We start from the raw sequence: 20,119 nt of genomic DNA on the forward strand, positions 1-20,119 counted from the left end.
GTAGCAATTTCCTCAAAACGATGCTTCTGAGACAAAAAAGACGGCTAATAGGTGTTAATAGTTAAGCATTGGCCCCACAGGTCACCGAGCCCCTGAGTTTGGTGGTCCAAATGTAAATGTATGTGAAAATGATGCAGAAGGGGAATTTAACTTAACACAGCCTTCCTTAAAGTGTGACACTTCACTAAATGAAAACACATTCACAGAATGAAAATATGTGACTATTTGTTTAAACCTAAAACTCTCTTGTTGCAGCCCCCCCCCCCCCTAACTTTTCACACCCCACACTTCACATAAGCGACAAGTAACCATACTGTTTGCTGTTTTTGTAGAAGGTTGAACTAAAAGGCCCAAATGAAAAGAGATGCTTGTGAATCATTAATATTGCGTTGGTAAAGTGCAGGGTGTCTGAAACGTGGGGTCTCATTCTCAGTATGGATCTGATAAAGCTTGCAAATATGGTTTTAGACAGAACCTGAGGATGTAGCAGAGCTGACTTCAAGTGAAATTCATTTCACAAAGCAGAGCCTTTTGGATTTTGGGTTCTTGTTTATTTTCATAAAGATGAGGTTAATTTTTGGAGCAGCTGAATACAGAAGATGTATAGCCATCTGTTAAAACTGGAGCTCTGTCTTCGACTGTCATCTTTTTTCCACTGACATTTTAATGACTGTAGTATCTTACACATATAAACAGTTTTATGGGATTTCCTGGACATGTTTCTTGGCAAAAGTAGTTAAAAAGAAAATCCCCTTACAGCATTACTGTCTGGGTTTACAAGCGAGGTGGCACCACACTCGGTGACGTGTTTATGTATTTCTGCAACCTGGATTAGTCTCTAGCGGAGATGCACTGATTGTTTTGATGTTGACATCAATAAAACACATCACATATCAGTCAGTGTTGTTTAAAAATTGTACAACGTTACTTTATAAGGCTTGTAGGACACCCTAGTTAAAATTTACACAAGCTTCAGAAGAATGTTAGTATATGAACGTCTCCGTTAGTTTAGTTGAGAAGTGATGTGTAGCTACAGCCTCAATTGAGCTTGCACATAAAAGAATAATCAGTTCCACACAGTCAGCTTTATAGATTTTAAAGTGAAAAGGAGTAAAAGCCATTGGTACTGGCTGAGCGTAGCCTGAGTTTGTGTGTCACAAACGAGAAAACTGATTCTGAAGCCCTCATCAAAAGCCCAAAAATCAAAAGAAAAACAACAACTGCCCTGTTTGACGGTGTTGTGTGTGAGTGTTGCTCAGTCAGCGAGTCAGTCATTCCGCACCAGAGCAACAAGGCTTCATGGCTCAGTGAGAAATACTGTGTGTGTGTGGGGGGGAGTGAGCCAAAGAGAAGAGGAGGGATGTGTGCAGATGGTTTAGAAGTTCTTTCTCTGTTCAGACAGATTGGAAGACAGGGATCTGATCATCAGTAGCAGGTCAGATTTTTATCTAGACACAGTCCAGAGAATGAACTGCAGCTCTTGTGTCTGGACCTCCTAATGGTATTAAATTCTCAACTTTCACAACTTTCTCTTGGCTTTGCAGTGCTAAGTCAGTTTTTCCTAAGCGCTGGCTTCTTTCTCCTCCCCAGCCTTTGGTGAAGAGATGCTGTTGCATGTTTGGGTCCACGCGCTGAGAGCATGGTGTGTTTGGAGAGTTCAGAGTCAGGACAGAGTCAGCTCCAAGGCACTGACAGGCCCGTCTGTAATTGAGCCATAGCTCATGGAATGTCTGAACACCAAAGTGACTTTTGGCAAGTTATACATGTTATTTGCACATGTTTAAACCAGGACAAGAGTTGTTTAATTATACTTCACCTGGGGACTGGTAAACACCTATAGGTTCCTCTTAATAACGGTCATCTATTGTCAGGGAGGTCAAACCTGTTTTCAGAATCAGCTTTATTGGCCAGGTGTGTTGGACAAACGAGGAATTTGACTCTGGTACAGCGGCTCTCAATGTGCAAAACAGTAAACCAGCTGTGTAATACAACAAAATAGCAATATTAACATCAACAAACAATGCAGAAAAAGCAGTATGAACAGACAGTAAACAATGCAGACAAAGGAATGCTCATTGAAATGAGATAAATAGGGACAAAAACAGAGGACTTAAGGACTAGAGACCTCTATGATTCTATATAATCTGTACAATGTATATTTACAGGTAGTACACTGAGGGTTATTGTCCAATCATACTGTCGTTGGTTAAGTGTTCATCAGAGCAACAGCCTGGGGGAAGAATCCGTCCCTGTGCCTGGTTGTCTTGGTGCACAGTGACCTGTAGCGCCATCCAGAGGGGAGGAGTTCAAACAGATTGTATCTGGGGTGTGAGGGGTCTGCAGTGATCCTCTCCACCCTCCTTTTGACCCGTGAGGTGTACAGGTCCTCCATGGAGGGCAGGCTCACCCCAATGACCTTTTCTGCAGTCCTGACTGTCTGCTGAAGTCTGTACTTGTCCTGTTTGGTTGCTGAGCCAAACCAGACAGTGATGGAGGTGCAGAGAACAGACTTGATGATTCCTCTGTAGAACTGTTGTGGCTAAACCACAGGACCAGCTGCTCAACCTCCCATCTGTATGCTGACTCGTCACCATCTTGGATGAGACCAGTGACCGTTGTATCATCAGCCAACTTTAGGAGCTTGACAGAGGGGTCCTTCGAGATGCAGTTGTTGGTGTAGCGTGAAAACAACAGAGTCCTGTTTTTGTTTGTTTTTTTAACATACTGGCTGGTTACAGGCTCCCCTTGACGTACAGTATGTATGTGTTACCCCATTTAATTGAAGAACAAAAAAGCTTTCCTTACCAGGATAGCAGATTTTTTTCCATTTTAAAATTGTTTTAGATTTTTGCTCCATTCAGCTTTTTGAACTGGAAGTAAAACCTTCATTAGAGCATTAATGGGGCATACTTATTTTCATTTCCTACATGATAATGAGCAAATATTGGACCTAAATGTTAAGTAAATTTACACCGTTCTCAAAATGTTTTATCACAAGCTTTGAATTTGTTGTATCACATCTGCTGCCTGCAGAGTCTCTCCCTCCAATGGTTTCATATTTGTAGCTTCTGGAGGGCGCATGTCCAGTTTCCATACAAAAATCAGAAAGTCCCAAACAGAAAACAAACTCTGACCACACAGAGATATACACAAGTCTTTTTATTTGCTGTAGATTTTGGGAGCAGCCACGTCAGTAACGTATTCAGAGCCGTTTCCCTATGCTTTGCCAATGGGGAGCCCTCATAGTGATGTCGAGACAGGGATTGTTACAAACAGTGTGACATTTCATTTGACCAATTAGGAGACAGGCCAATGCCGAAACGGCCGAAAAGCCACTGACAGGGGCCAACTAGTGCCAACGGTGTGGGACACACTGGGAAGATGAGCCCTGGCAGACGCTCATGCTGCTGCTTTGGGTGACGTTTCCTCATTATGAAACACAAGACTGATATTTTTTAAAAATGTTGCCATAACTTTCTGCAGCATGTGAAGTAAGCAAGGGTCACAGGCCCATGGGTTTATCAGCCATAGGTACAAAACTGCAGGGGTCTGCCAGACCCTATGCTTAACACCAGCTGTAAATTGTCATGTGAATTGCAATCTTCAGAAGAGGTCTTCATCAGTCTAAAAGTTTGGACCTATAAGTCCAGAATATCCTGTGAAAGCTTACACAAATCTGGCTCACATAATTTAACTTTTGAACAAAAGAGACCCAATCTACGATACAACTGAGCACAATCAGAAAGGGTTAGAATACAAAACGTGGTGGGCCTATATAGATCTAAACCCTGACACTGTGAAATACATATGTCAACCTGTCAAAATTTTAACAGGCTGGTTTCAGTGAATCTCCACACATTTGGTCCTTGAGTGACAGCTGGCTGCATATTTAGATATTTTCCATTCAACTTCTGGAATTTTAAGTTGCTCCTTCAGCTGCTGTTGAACTTCTGCCTGTTTGAGTCGAGACTTGTAGTCATCATGTACATGTGTGGTGTGAACCTTGCTCAGTGTTAACATGTACACACAGGGGAGCAATGATTTTAACATCAACTACCCATAAATTACCTTCAGTACAACCATCACAACACACTGTAATTATACTGTGTGTGTGTGTGTGTGTGTGTGTGTGTGTGTGTGTGTGTGTGTGTGTGTGTGTGAGAGAGAGAGATAGAGACATTGAGTGTAAATTAGTGATGTCTGGCCATTTTCTTTCCACAAAAACAGGAAAGCTGGCCATCATGTAACCACACACACACACACACACACACACACACATTTGTTTTCAGTCCTCATGGCGAGTTTACATTGACTGGCATTAACTTCCTGAAGATCCAACCTTAACTGTAACCACTACTTGCCTCATCTTAACCTTAAAGCTACAATATATAGTAATTTTTCCAACTTGTTTTAGTAGAAACATCCCCCAAAATCTTAATGGAGAGAGCTGCTGCTGAAGGCTCCTGTGAGCCCAGACCCATCGACCAGCCTGGCAGCAGTGCAGAGACATTCCCTTCTAAAGGTTTTTGACCAGGATGACACTCTTAACCAATGGAAAAGAAGGTCAAGATATGAGAGTTGGAGCGAAGGAAGAAATGAAACCAGCACAGTTGGATTTAGGTCATAAAGCAGATGGAGGGAGTTGACAGAGAAGAGGGTTTTACAAATGGACCCTGATTTGGCATTATTTCTGTTTGACTGCTATGTTGTGAATTTATTATTTATAGTAGTATGATAAGGATTTCAACCATTACCCTTTGTGCTTGTTGCTAAATCATGCCAGAATGTGTCACTTGCACTCCCAGTGTGACTGTAACAGTAAATAGTCTTATTCCTGTACAGCGCTTTTCTATGCATCGCAGCACACTCAAAGCACTTTCACACTATTTGGCCATTCGCACTCCCAAGCACTCACATTCACGCACCAGTGACATCACTGGGAGCAACTGGGGTCCAGCGTCGTGCTCAAGGACACTTCGGCATGTGGACTGGACAAGCCAGGAATCGAACCGCTAATCTTCCGGTTTGGAGACGACCCGCTCTACCTCCTGAGCCTCCGAGCTGGCTAAGGATGTCACTGTGTTGCTGCTTTCAGTTGTAATAATCGGACAGTTCCATCCAGGCAGGTTCATACACAGGCTACCCGGTCGGTCTGTCACAGCTGGTGAATCAGTTGTGACTGTGGATTACAGTATTCTCATGCTCCCCAGCTGAATGTGTTGTAGTCTCCACTAATTTGGTCATTTCCCCCACAGAGTCTGGCTCTCGTCACCCTGGTTCAGCGCCTGCTGCATCCATGGTGATATTACTTTGCCGTGTGTTGCTCTCGCCAGTTATTACAATGATGTCGCTGCACTTGACAGTGTGTTTTATTCAATTTCAGATGTATTTTCAAACAGCATGTGTCATATCTGTGATGGTACTTTTTAATTAATGAACATAGTCCATTTTTTTGCAACACGCCCTTTTTAGGACACGTGTTCTTTCTCTGCCGATGTTCACAAAGTGTGCCGGCTGTAAACCTGCCATGTCCACCTTTCCTGTTGTGGAAGCTGCTACACAGTTGTGCTGCATTTACAGTAGACATATAGCTGGGCAATCTCATTTTAATGATAGCTTGGTGAATTCCTCTCCAAACTGTGACACTGTCATTGGTTTCACATTCACGGTGGGTTGGGTGGAGCAAGCAAGAAGAGTCACGCCTGGGTGGAGCAGAGGATTCTAGAGCCCAATGCTAGTGCTAGCTAGATTTTTAAATGCTGCACATTTCATCTTTAAACCAAATTAGCCCTCTAGAATTTAGTGATTTACATAGGGTGGACCAGTGCCTGGTCTCCACCAGGAAGGGTGGATCCTCGCAGTGCCAGTGTGTGTATAAACCATAGACTAAAGATGAACAACATGTCACCACTTCCTGCCACTACCCATAAGTGAAGCCAAAATATCACGAGTACAAGAGCTACCATCTTACTTTTGTGATGCATTTTGCCATTAGACTCTGTGCAGTAGTGTCCAGAGGTGGAGTATCAGGCCGCCAAAGCTGTCAGAGCATCCGAAATACACCCCTTTTCATATCATCAGATAACTTGTTAAAAACAAACTTACCAGTGATAATGCTACATATAATGGCAGAAATCATTTTTGGGAGGCTTTTTTTTTTATTTGTATTTTGAATTTTTAGCTTGATCATGTCCTGTCTGCTAACAGGGGCCAGGGTTTATGACCTATACTGCAAACAAGCCACGAGGCGCAGATCGACTCGTGGTGACTTCTTGGAGCTGTCATTTCATCCGTCTGTATATACAGTCTATAGTGTAAACAGATTTTGGTGAGCACGCACACCCACACAATGTTCCATTCCAGAAGAGCTGAGTTGGACAGTACCTGCATCACGTGTAGCCACTCGGCTCACATTGTGATGGGTTTTGCAGCAGACCGATTGGTTTTTCCACTCTGTGTTGAATCAAACACATAGATAGAACTGACTGTATTATAAGTGAATGTAAAATTGCCGTCTAGAGGATATCATGATTGCTGTTATTTTGCCAGGCATGGCTCAGGGCAGATTACAACATGCCTGGGCACTGCCTTGGAGAGCTTCATCATAAAAAGAAAGGACAAGAGGAATGTGAAATCAACATTTTCCAGTCAGCTCACAGTGTATCATGGTTAAATCTCTGCAAGTCCAATCTTCTCTCCAGGATTCAGGGAGCCAAATATAAGATTTGCTAAGTGTGGTAATTAAGAGGACACTGGGTAGTCTCTGTAGCTTGTAGCTTAGCCCAGCAATACAAAGCACATGGACACAGCATCATCAGCAATCATAAACCTCATGTAGAATTTGGAAATACTCAATAAAAGTATCACTTAGAGGAGGGGTTCAAAATAGTTAAACTAATTGTTTAGTTTGCCTTATTACAGTTGCATACATATGTTGTCATTGCACTTAGCCCTCTTGCTAACAGATGAGAACTAAGGACCCAAGGCCATCTGTTACGGTCTCTCTCAAGCCAGGGGGCGAGACAGAAATAAGAAGGACCCAGACTGCAGTGTGACAGTTGAGAGAATAGAGAAAGTTTTATTAACACAACTGAAAAAGGAGAAAACTGATGGTGGTAATGGCTAAGAGTCAGGAATGACAGTCCAGTTTATAGGGGAGCATGTGGAGACAGGCTGACTCGGTGGGGTGGTGCGAGGAAGAGGAGTTACTGGAGGTGGATAATGATGGCTGAGTCGAGCGGTGAGTGAGATGGTTGCTGTAGGAAGGCTGGCCCAGACGGGATGGTGCCGGCGAGGAGAGCTGCTGGTGGGTGATGGCTGAGTCAAGCGGTGAGTGAGACGGTTGCTGTAGGAAGGCTGGCCTAGACGGAATGGTGCCGGGGTAACAGGATCAGAGGTCACGAAGCAGGAGCTGGTGCGTTGTAGCTTGTACTGTCATCAACGTCAATGAACCGGCAGAGACAGAGTGAGAACTTGGAGATTAAGTAAGGCAGCTCGTAATCAGTGTGATCAGCCACAGGTGAGAGCATTTCGGAGATGCCGGTGTTTGCAGGGAGAGAGAGAAACAGGGAGCAGAGCGCAAGCCTGACACCATCACACCAGCCACTGACCTGCCCACACTGCCTCTCTCTCGTTCACAGCAACACACACAGTCATGTCTTGCAACAGCTGTGGAGAAACTCAATGAAATAATGCTTTCCCTAACCCTAACCCTCACAGTTGCCATCACAACTAAATGCATAACCCCAACCCTGACCTAAACCGGATTGTAACCTGAACCGAGTCTTTATCCTCAAAGAGCCCTTTGGCATTGTGAGGCATAGCTCACAATGCCAAAGTGTCCTCACACCAGTGGCATCAAAACAATAAACTGGTCTGCACAGTGTAATAAAGACATGCACAAAGTTTCCAGTCTCCAGTCACAAAACCTAAAACTACAGTAGCTGTCCATCATGACCACATTCCAGTGAGGTGACGAAGGGCAGTGGAATGTGTGTGGAATGAAGGGTTTTAGTTATTACTAGTAGCTGTATAAACGGTGTCAGATGGTCAAAGATAAACAAAGTAGCTCTAAATGTTCCTAGACTGTGCCAATATAGAGAATGAGTTAAAACGCAATGATCCCGAATGCAACATGTTTGGTAAAGCAGAGTTACCATGCTTTATTCCTGAGAGTCTCAGTTTAACACCAGTATGGTTGTATCTCAAAATGCTTGGGCCAGACTGCACTTATTTTTTATAATAATAATAATGCTGGTGCTTAATCAGGTGCACGTTTAGAAACTGTCCACCAAAACCACTAGTCGACAAATACCTCTAGATAAATGGCAGTCTGGGTAAACTCCATAGCCTGACGAACGGCAAGAACAGATGTTGTTGTTGTACACTGCTGATAGAAGGGTCCCTACATGTGTACAGGCAGGACTGCAAACATCTTAAAGAATAGGTGTCACAGAGGATGAGAATGGCATCTGAAGTAGATGGTTTAGTTCCTGCTCTGGTCAGCTGTAAGCCCTTCTACACCAAACTTCTTTTCCTTCTTCTTACTTAACTCAATACTGATCAACTGACCAATCAGTTTAATATTATTCCTGGAGACATTTGGGGCTCTTGTTACTCCTCTGAGCAGTGGAGTAAAAGTGGCAATACCACAAAATACCCAAGTAAAGTATGGATACCTCAAAATTGTACTTAAGTAGAGTACTTGAGTAAATGTACTTAGTTACTTTCCACCTCTGCCTCTGAGAGTAAGAAAAGCCATGGCTGAAAATCGCTAACTGTGTCCCATGGTGCATTGTAAGCAGGTGTCTGTGTCTACTAATCCCTTTTTAAATCTTTTGCTTTGGGTGGTGTGAGATCTGTGAATGGTTTTATACTGTATAAGTTGTAAGTTGGTGTTAGTAGTCATGGAAAATACGTTTCTGCAGATTTGTATCCAGAAGTCAGAGCTGGGGGAGAGAGCCAGGTTGTTCTCTTTATAGAAGGAAGTGTAAAGGGGGTGTCTGAGGTGGATATAGATTTGTATAGATTAGAGAATATTGTCTTAGAGTTTGTTATTTGCATAAACATCTCAATAAAAACAGAAGGTTGCATTGTGTTGTTTATGACAGTAGTTTTTAATTTACTGATTTGTTTTAACTGTTAGTATTGAGGGAACTGGTCTCTCCCAACTCTGTACCTCTGGGTAAGTGTGTTAAATGACATAAATTGATTATTTTCAAGCAAGTGATGGAGGTGAGTAATTCCCTTTTGTTCCCACTGTGGAAAATAGACAGAAGTGTTATGCAACTGGAAGTCAGGGTTGAGCCAAATTGGAGTGTGCTAGTGATGATTTAGTGATTTTGATAGTTTCCCACCAGGCTGTCAGAGTTATGGAAATAGTGTTGTACTTTAAATCATGTCATTTCTTGATTGTTTGTGGTGAAAAGGGTAGATCTGTAACTGAAGTGGACTGACATTGGTTGTGGTCTAATTCAAGCCAGGGTTTATTGTTATTATGCTTATGAAGCCATAAAAGTAGGTATTGTAATTGTCTTGCTATAAAGTAGTGGAGGACGTTGGGTGGTTCATGACCGTCTTGTAGTTTACTGTTGTGTAATGTTGAGAGTGAGATTTGAGGCTTTTTGTTTTTCCAATAAAATCGTGTTGTTGAGTTGAGTGTTTTAAACCAGTTGTTGGTGGGAATAATGGGAATCATTGAGAATAAATAGTTTTCATTTTAACAGTTGCTATGTGTCCAGTTAGTGTAAGTGGGAGGTTATCCCTTTAAGCAAAGGGGTGTAGTTGAGACTGAAGAGCTCTGACAGCCTGGGGGTGATATTGATATCCAAATATTTTATACTACCGATGTGAAGTGGGAGGGAGGGGTCCTGTGCAGCAGGATCTCATGGTTCTTCAGACGGTGGGAATGTGGTTGGATTTATTCCAGTTTATTGTATAATGTGATGCTGTGGAGAATCCATTGATGATGTGGAAAGTTCCCTGTAGTGATGAGGGTATTGGTTCTGTGAATGTAATAATAGATCTTCTACATAAAGGCTAACTTTGTGTTGTGTGTTACCATCCTCAATTTCTTGAATTTTACTATTTTGTCTTATTGCAGCTGCGAGTGGTTGAATAAAAATGGCAAACAGGGATGGAGAGTGTGGGCGCCCTTGTCTCCTGTTCTAGTGTGAGGCTTGGTGAGGTGATCCCATCTGTGGTTACTGTGGCCTTGGGTGAAGTAGACAGTGTCTGTATCCAGTGGATGAGTGATTCTCCAAAACCAAACCTGTGTAGAAAGCTGTGTAAAAATGTCCGGCTAACGTCTTCCTCTGTTTTAAGATACAAGCTCTTCTGTGTGATCTGTCTGTATCTGTGTGATGTGATTATTGTAGGTGGATTGTGGCATTGATTGCCTGGTGTAGCTGTCAAACCAGCTGGTCTTAATACAGGAGTCATGTTAAGTTATCAAAGTTCTCAAATGTGGCTAATCAGGAAATCGGATTAAAACACTATAACTAACTAACAGGTTTGTAGAAGTTATTACTTACGAAAGATTGTGTATTTTATCCATCTTAAAAGTGTAATCATTTAAATCATTTTATACAGCACTGCTTTTAGTGTAATTTGCTTTTAGAAACACTTGTATGTACACAGACCTGATGTCTGCATTCAGAGAAATACACCAAACACATATAAACATCAGTGATAAAATGGTAATGCCTTTGAACGGAATAAGATACAAGTAATTAGTGCTATTTTCCCCTGGATGGTAGGAAGAGATGGAACCAGACGATCAGGTCCGAGTCCCTGTCCTATTTAATATATAAATCCTGGCTCTGTGGAGTCCTGCGGTGCCCAGCTGATGACTTGGAGCATCTCAGCTGCAGCGTTTTTAAGGAACGTCTGATCCTCCCTGATAACATTCTTGTCAGGTTTCTGTCCTGACAAGTCTTCTCTGTTTATTTTACTCAGAAACAAACCCATCATCTGACTCTGATTTCAACATCACTTTGCATCACTCCGTTGTGTTAGAATGGAGAAGACGAGTTTCATGTATACCAGGAAGTGAAGACAGCACAAGATGCAACAGAAGAAATCTGTTCAACATAAAAAGATTAGTTGTGTGTCCGGCAAATGCTGTCACACTAATTTATCTATTTTGGTTTTTATTGGTGGCAGTTTCACCTGTAATTTCTACCTAGATATGAGGGCTCCTGGACACTGCATGCTGGGCTCCTCTCCTGTGACAGACTGCTAAATGTAATCATGCAGAATCAGTCCTTGAGGGGCCCTGCCTTAGTTGTGGTAGCCTGAGCTGGACTCCAGCTGGGCTTTGAACCTGACCTCCCAGTTGCTCAGCTCTAATATCACCCCTACTTATGCAGCTGCTGTTTAATTGAAAACTCGTGTGCAGTGGGACCTTCCTGCCAGCTTCTTTTACTGATAAGAGTGTGTAGCTTTGCAAACCTGACCTCTAACAGCAGCTTTGTCACACCTGTAGAAAGGTCAGAGCAGTTTTATTCCACATTCTGTCTTGACCTGACAGCTTGCCATAACTGACATTTTTGTAGAATATGCCATAGATTTAAATGTCCCTAGATGCACTTTGTTTATGGAGACCATTCTGTGAAAATTACAACCACAGTAAATCCACAGGTTGGTGTCAAATACCTGTTGGTGTCATCTGTAGGACGTGTGGCGTCATTACAGTTCTGTGTTTGCTTCCCCTGCCACTTTGGAGGTGCGTTCCAGGAGCTGCATTTCATCACCCCTCAGGAGGTAAATCAAGTTCCAGGAACGTGAGCTGGGAGGGGGTGGGTTCTCACAGAGCTGTCGCTGTGATTGTTTAAATGTCAGTGTCTTTATAACTTTTGAACTATAAGGAGTATGAGCACAGTCATTGGTTTACAGGTAAAACAAGGACTTCACTTGTTGGTTTAGAGGTAAAACGGGGACTTCAGTGAGTGGACCCCAGATATTATTTGTGCAGGTCTGTGTTCTGCGTGTTGAACAGCTGTTTGACAAACTGCTCATGCAGTCTCAGTTACTGGCTTTTGCTGCATTAAGGAGCACTGTGATCCTTGACTCACAGGCTCTACTCAGCTCTGTGTGTGTGCATGAAGAGCACAGTCCCACTCTTGTCTAAACAGAGACTGGGGTAAAACAGTGAGGTTATTCCAGGTGACGGTTATGAGAAGCATGGGGCATACTGCTCGTTAGGTTCTGATGTGGAAACGCAGCTTAAAATGACTTCGCTTCCTGGATGGCCATGAGCTGATAAAACTAGCAAAGATGATTTAATAGTTCACCAGTGACTTGATGGCACATTCACTTGGTGAAAAGACTGATCACACCAACTGAGAAGGTGCTTAGGGTGCATACATACACGATCTGGAAATTTAAGACTAACTGCACTCAGTTTTGTGGATAAATGTCATGTTCACGTTTGTTCAGTGCAGAGGATGGTGACAGCTTGGGACATTGAATCAACACTTTCTGAGTTGTACACTCTGAGAGTTTTATTAATTAAGAAGCATTTAGCAGAAACTGGCCTCAGGGGAGAGGCAGAGATCTGAGCAACATGTCCTACTGCCACCTGCTAAACAGGAGAGATGTGAAAACAAACAAATTAAAGTGGAGTAGCTTTTGCATCAGATTTGGAACAAAAGGAAATGCTCAGCAGCTGAATATCAGACATGCAGAGGAAACATGACTGGACAGAGTTGTTGTAAAGAGAGGTGCTGCAGTGACTGAACAGTGTTATCATATCTGGCCATAAGCCTCATTTGGGTGTGTTTGATGATTAACTGGGCAGTGGGGTGGAGCTCTGTGACATTCGGCTTCTTCTCTACGTGGGGACTGATGTTGTAGCTGAGGACAATAATGTGCTGCTCTGAGAGTCCGTTTTATTATAGACGTCCATCTGTAGGACGGGGATTAGAGCTGATCCAGGCTCACTACAAGTCGTATATAACCTGCACCTCGTACCGATCTTTGGTTTGGCCTGAGCAAACCGTCAAAATGTTTTTTTAATTTACAACTTACAACATGAGCTGTGGAGTGGCCAATAAAAAGTAAATTATATTTTACCTTGTGTGTCAGTGTGAGATGTGAGACACTGTTGTGGGGTCACAAGATGAGACAGAATGAGGAAAAACATTGCTATTGTATAAAATTATGCTCATTTTTTTCAAAAATGTAATCACTAATAAAGACTTTGGTACCAACTGATTGACTATAGGTTAATTGACTCCCGGTTTTGTAAGTAGTTCTGTAGGACTGTGATGCTGGTCAGTTCCATCAGTCCAACAAGCATCAGTCAGTTTGCTGTTAGATCTGTGCTCTTCAGGGAATTCCTCACCTTTTTGTCACTTTGGTCCATTGAAAGCTGTGTGAAGGATCTTGGCCAGATTTCTGTGATAATTGATGTGAATATTTGTAATAATTAGTAAGAAATCGCCTGAGGCAGCAACAAAAACATTTGGAGATCAAGCAAATTCCGTCCAGGGCATTGTTGCTATTGTAAATGCATGTGTTGCCACCTTATAGTTGCGGAGCCCGTTGGATTTGGGTTGTGTTTTTACAGGCAGAAATTCCAAAAACCTGTCTAAAGCTTAAAGAGTTAATTAATTTAGGTGTTTCTTGCATACACGGAGATCTAAGGGATGACATCACTGTACAGCGATGTTGGGATAGTCTTACAGTGATTCTGTTTGAGAACAATGGGCTATGTGAGCTACTTCGCTGTGGCAAAGTGCAGTAGCTCACAGGATACAACATGTACACCCAAAGCACAGAGAGTGACTTGGTATTTCACCACCATGTCGGATGACCGGTAGCATGACTCACATATGGAAGAGAGGAAATGCTTTGTCCCTTTCAAGGCCACACTGTCCACTGCGGTGGTTAACAGGGACTAATTATCTAATGACTAAAGCGTCTCACTTCAGCATCAGAGCCAAGCCAAGAAAATGAAAGGATCCTTTCCCTCTACTGTTATATTTCTTCACAGAGTGTTTTGGTTTTAATCATCTACTGTATGTAACGGGTTTTGTCGCCACTGCAGCACAGTTGAGCTGAACTTCATGGACATATTCCAAAAAAGAAAACCATGTTTGTGTCATTATCAAACTAAGTACTTGAGTTTTTTTTGTTTTGTTTTGTTTTAGCTTTTTCAAATAGTTCTGGCACACAATCTAAATTAAAGATGTACCCACAACTGTTCTGATGGTGTATTGCTGAACGAGTGACTACTAGATACTGTAGGTTTACTTGTCCTGTAGGATCCTACAGACTCATGTCTGCAGTAGCTCTACAGGGGCTTTGTCAAAAACACTGAAGTCAAACTAAATGTTGACATTTCAGTACATTAACTTTTAACACGTGAGTGCTTGGTTTGCACTGATGTAAGGGTCTGTAAGCTGGTAGTGTGTGCAGGTCGCTAGCCTGCACAGTTTTCCTATGGGCTTATTGTTTTACTGACATTTGCTTAGTCTAAAGATACTGCATGTAGTATGTATTCCCAGGTGTCTCAGGGAGTTGGCAGAATAGATTGCGTGTTAAATTTATGTAGGAGGTTTTAAATAGTTTGCCAGGATTTCAGTTGGCAGAGCCAAACACAGGCTGAGAGGAGGCTGTGACCCAGGAGAGCACTTAGTGGAAAACAAAGGCCCTCAGTCATAAGATTAGTCAGGAAGTGGGGATGTTGCTTGATTTGACCTGGCTTTGTAATAGCAGTTGAAATACTGGTAGAATTTTAGTGATTTGTTGAATTTCCATCAAACAAACTAACTTTAAGAGAGAGACAAAGAGGAAGGGCCGTGTCGGTGACATTCTAGGCCAGGGCCTGGAGCAGTACAGAGCAGCTGTGGTATTCTGGGGTTTTAGTTGTGGATTGTCAGGGCTGGGTTTGTTTAGTCAGTGCTGCCTCACAGGTTACACCAGAACAACCTTTGGCCTTAATGATTTCATCAAAATACTTACAGTTAGGTGGATACTCAACAATACCCCTTTGTGTCTATTGTGTGTAAATGTTTACAGTACATTGTTGAGTGCCCAGAGTAATAAAAGTCCTGTGTATCTAGGAACTCATGAATCAGTTTTAATGAAACAAAGAGAGACACAGCTACAGAAGTAAAGAGATGAAGACATTCAAAAGGCAGCCAGGTAGGAGACATGATATTTATGGCCTCTGATGTGGAAATAACAGCACACTTTAGTGTTTGATTCATTGTCTGTCTCAGGTATTGTGCAAGTAATTGTTCTGTCAAACCCCATTAATAAATAAAGGGTTGTACCTGACCATCTCAAATGACATTTTAGACTTCTACAAATGCATTTAGACTGGGATTTGCTCCAGCTGAGTCCATGTGGTGTTTACTGTTGTAACTGTGATAAGATAAGATAAGATAAGATAAGGTCAACCTTTATTAGTCCCACAACAGGGAAAGCTACAGCAGCAAAGGGCTGAGTGTTTCCAGTTTTACAGTCTGTAGGTATGTGAGGGTCAACTGGGGCGAGGGGCATCTACTGGGAGCAGTACTGGTTGTACAGTCTGACAGCAGCAAGAAGGAAAGACCTGCGATAGCACTCCATCATGCGCCTGGGGTGAAGCAGTCTGTCACTGATGGGGCTGCACAGGTCTGTCAGAGTCTCATGCACGAGGTGGGAGGCAGTGTCCAGAAGGGGGGGGTCAAGGGGACTTCCCAGGACAGAGTCGGCCCTCTTGACCAGTTAGTCTAGTCTTTTCCTGTCTGTGGTAAAGATGCTGCTGCACTCCAAACAATCTTAGTCTCCTCAGCAGGTAGAGTCTGCTCTGGTCTTTCTTGTAAAGGGCCTCAGTGTTGCTTGAGCAGTCCAGTTTATTGCTTAGGTGAACACCCAGGTAAGAGTCCACTCTCTGTGTCCTTTCCTTGGAAGTTCACTGATGTCAGAGGGGGGTGTCTGCTCCTGTAGAAATCCATCACCAGCTCTTTGGTCTTCCCTGCATTGATCTGGAGGCAGTTTCACAGACACCAGTCCATAAAATCCTGGATCAGTTCTCTGTACTCCTTGTCATCTTCATCTGTGATGAGGATGAAATAGATATCATCCCTGGACTTTCACAATCCTTGAGTTATGTAACTTGTAAGATGTGCAGAGGAGCTTTGGGTGAGGTGCTGTTGTTGAAAGTTGAAAATGGAGGGGCAGACAAACACTGTGTAGTAAATGTCTCACCTGCATACAGGCTGACATTAATCCTGACCGTAACCCGAGATGAGCTAATAGCTATCTCTGCATGTGTTTGTCAGGAGGAGATAAGACAGCACATTTTCTTTTCTTCAGTTGAACTTTTTCTCTCTCTCAGAGACGTCAGCCTCTTCCCCTCCACTGCTGCATTTAAAAGGGATGAGAGCAGCTGATTCGTTGGCCATTGCTGACGCCCACCCCGGCTCCCAGCTGCTGACAGTGTACTCCTCCTACTAATTCAGCGTCTTTCCCACAGTGTACTGGATTTGTCCAGTATTTGGCAATGCCAAAACTAAACTGCAACTAATGGTCGGACACACCCATATGCTCCTTCACCTGCAGATTAGCATCTGCTGTCACAAACAGGTTGAAAACACGAAAACTCAGTCCAGGCTGAGCTAATAGTCCAAAGTAAGAAAACAAGAAGCAGAAATCCAAAAAAGCCAAACAAAGTCCAAACTCAGGGACACGATCCAAACAAGGGGAACAGACATACTGATGGAGAGACAAGTTTTCATTCATCTCCAGTTTTTCATGAGAGTGTGTGTGTGTGTGTGTGTTTTCAGTGTGCCCATGTCCGACAAACCTGCTGATTGGCAGAATAATTAATCAAACCAAGTCTGATGTGCACATAAGCACTGAGATTTCTGCGGTTAAGTTTGTTCATAGTTAACAGAAACCAGAGAGCAATGCTTTAAAAATATTTCCCTCTGGTCTCATGTCATGTTATGGAATCGTTTGTGTTGTATGGAAAGTTCATTCATTTCTATCACAATTACATGTCTGGGGAGTTGCGGGTATAAAAGGCAGGCCCCTCAGTCGACACGTCAAACATGCTAGAACCTCTGTGCCTCTCTGAATGAATTCTGTTGCTTGACTCTTGTTGTATTTCTGTCTTTGCAGCTTGTCTTTTTCGCTACAATCTTCTGTCGCTGGTGTACTTCCTCTACGTGCTGCTGCTGCCATGGTTCTTGTGTCCCAACAAACACACAATCAAAGGTAAGGCCAGCTGTGTTTGCATGTCAGTTCTCTTATAGCATTTTACACCTATTTGTTTTTCAACTTCACCACAAGTTGGTCAAATGATTCCATTGACTGTACCTCCAGGAAGCAGTTTGTCTGTTCCCTGTCCTGATCTGAGGTGATATAAGGCTGTAAGGAGAAGCTGCTGCCTGACAGATTTTACCCTGGGCAGTAAGTGCTCTCTGTCACAGACCTTTACTGTGCATGAAAGAGCACTGAATGTGAGAAGTGTGGAGACCCAGTGGGGGGGTTTGGGGGAAGCATTGTATTTTTAAGAAGGCTGAAGAATTAATATTGTAAGGGGTAAATATGGTGGCTCTTGTTGACATTTAAAATGCTGATGCCCAGAGCTGTCAGATCAGAACAGTATACTCATATCTAATGTGCGTCCTCGTAACAGCATGTTTATGGCAGTTTCCATGGCCACGGAGTTGCACTTCGTTTGCTGTTATGATGTGACTGTTTCCATGATGATGAAACCTTGTTAAGCTCGCTATTGTGACATACGTTGGTGGCCTTTCAATTCCGCCTCGCACTCTAGTGGCGCTATTGCAGGAGATGGTCCTGTGGGTTGTATGAGAGAGACGGGACAAACGCTAAACAGTTCATGGGTTATATAGTTTGGAGGACTTGTCTCATCAATATGTTCTTGCATGTAGCTGTGTGTTTTGGTTGTTAAAAGTTCTAAAAAACTGGATGCACTGCCACACAGGGCTCCCTGATGGTGGTTTTGGTGGAGCACCACAAACAATGTGCGTGCAGTGTTTATGGTCTAAGTCCAAATGCCTTCTCTCTCTCTCTCTCTCTCTCTCTCTCTCTCTCTCTCTCTCTCTCTCTCTCTCTCTCTCTCTCTCTCTCTCTCTCTTTCTCTCTCTTCTCTCTATGTCTCTCTGCCTCCCCTGTTTCCCGTCCACCTGTTTCCTGCAAAAAGTGAAGTGCTCTGATCCTCTCTGAAGCCAGTGTACAGTACAATCTCAGTTTTTTTGCACTGTGTGACTGAGATCAGTTGAGCCTGAACATATTTTCAGCAAGAAGTCAAGAGGTCTTAGTTGCTTATTTGACTTCATCCAATGTAAGTCTCAGCAGTGATGAGGAAAATTATTGTTCCCTTAAGAAAATGGCTCCAGGGGGTGTATGTTTTGAGCTGTGTTTCAGCTTATGACAGTCAGCTGTGCTGGCTTGTTGGTGCTTGAATCCATCAGGCTCTGTCTACTGCTCCTGGTTTTGGGTCCACTAACTTATAAGATACAAACAGAAATGTCAGAGGTGACACATCCATTGTTTTCTTACAGTCTGTGTTCGCACCATTGTTGTCCTCTTCTTTTTCAAAGAAAAAAAGATATATGAGCAGTTTGCAAAGACTGAGACGTGATTACAGCATGACAGTCTGCACAGACAGCCATTTTTAACGGCCTGTAGAGTCTGTTGCTTCCTGAGGGCTTGTTACTGAAGCTGTTGAATTGTTTGGTCACATTGAGACTTGCTCTCTCTCTCTCTCTCTCTCTCTCTCTCTCTCTCTCTCTCTCACACTCACACACACACACACATGTAAATGTACTTGCTCAGAGAGAAATAAAGAATGTTTGTCGCGACTGTACATGTGGGGCTGATTTCCATCCAGAGAGGGTTGGGCTGGAAATACAAACAGTAGCAGGGGAAACTGGTGCGACTGCAGCCCTGTGACCCCACATCCTCAGTCCTCAGGCAGAAATAACTTTCAGTCAAGTGGTACAAATGTATTTTGTGCTTATTGTGAGTGTCTGATGGAGTATTTTCCCAGGTCACTGCTGTCTAAACAACTCACAAATTCTTTGATTAGTGGAGCAACAGAAAATGAATCAGCAACTACAATGATAAATGAATCATGTCAGTCGTTTTCCAAGCACAAATTGTAAGAAAACGTGGCAGTCTCAGTTTGTAAACATGGGGATTTGCTCTATGAATATGGGTCATCCACTGTCAGACAAAGCGGAACATTTCAAGACATCACGTTGGACTCTGGGAAGATGTTATGGACATTTCTCGTTATTACTGACATTTTATGGACCAAATTAAAGCTCTAGAAAAGAATCAGCAAAGTAATCATTAATGAAAATGTGCAGTAGGTGACAGTCCTCCTGCCTGCGGTGCTGTACACCTGTGTGTTCTGAGAGTGACAGCTTATGGCAGGTGTTACTTGTTACGCTAGCTGTGTTTGTATCCATACCACAGCTGGTGGGGTCAACATGCAACCTATGTTTCAGAATTGACTGGCTATGACCTTGTTTATTTATGACGCTGCTGAAAGTTTCTTCACTGTGGATCTTTGTCTTGCTTGTCACAGGACTTTACGGCAGATGACACTGGTTATAAACTCACCCTAATAAATCTAACATTTCCTGTCCACACCACTGTTTGCTTCTAGTCTTTGTTTGTAAGGGTGAAACACCAGCAATCTGTTGAAATATCTAGTGAAAGTCCATCACAGAGAAACGCAGTTTCCCCACTGACGAGCTCCTAGCTTCTCTCCTTGTCCAGGTATGTTATGTATTTAAGCGCACAGGGTTAACTAACTCATACGAACATACAGTAAGTAGTGTCAAAGAAAAAGTCTTGTGTTCAGTTTCAGTTTTTTTTAAATGACGTTATAGTCTAGTGGTTTGTTCAGAACAGTGCTGCTGCAGTTTGCTACTCAAGAATGTTAATGGTAAATATGGGAAAATAAAAATCAGAAAATAAAGACATGTTAATTCTGTTATTACTTTGTTTTTACTTAAAAAAATAACTAAAACAACCAACAGTAGTAGAGTGCCAGATTAATAAGTGGTATCGGTAGTAGTACTGTTAAATATCTTAATGATACCCATATGGATGAGTAGTGTTGGTCTTTGGTTCTTCTTACCAT

The 20,119-nt window shown here is 42.7% G+C and overlaps 1 protein-coding gene across 2 annotated transcripts in view; it reads left to right on the plus strand.

The window, feature by feature from the left end:
• The window catches only part of piezo1 (piezo type mechanosensitive ion channel component 1 (Er blood group)), an 88,444-nt gene that overhangs the window by 3,987 nt on the left and 64,338 nt on the right, over positions 1 to 20,119 (plus strand). For both annotated transcript variants that reach the window (XM_020607546.1, XM_020607547.1), the window contains exon 2: positions 17,116 to 17,211. In XM_020607546.1, coding sequence (XP_020463202.1) covers positions 17,116 to 17,211 — 96 coding nt within the window. The remainder of the gene's footprint in view (positions 1 to 17,115; positions 17,212 to 20,119) is intronic.

The sequence above is a fragment of the Monopterus albus genome, unplaced genomic scaffold (assembly GCF_001952655.1).
Source record: "Monopterus albus unplaced genomic scaffold, M_albus_1.0 scaffold87.1, whole genome shotgun sequence".
NCBI lineage: Eukaryota > Metazoa > Chordata > Actinopteri > Synbranchiformes > Synbranchidae > Monopterus > Monopterus albus.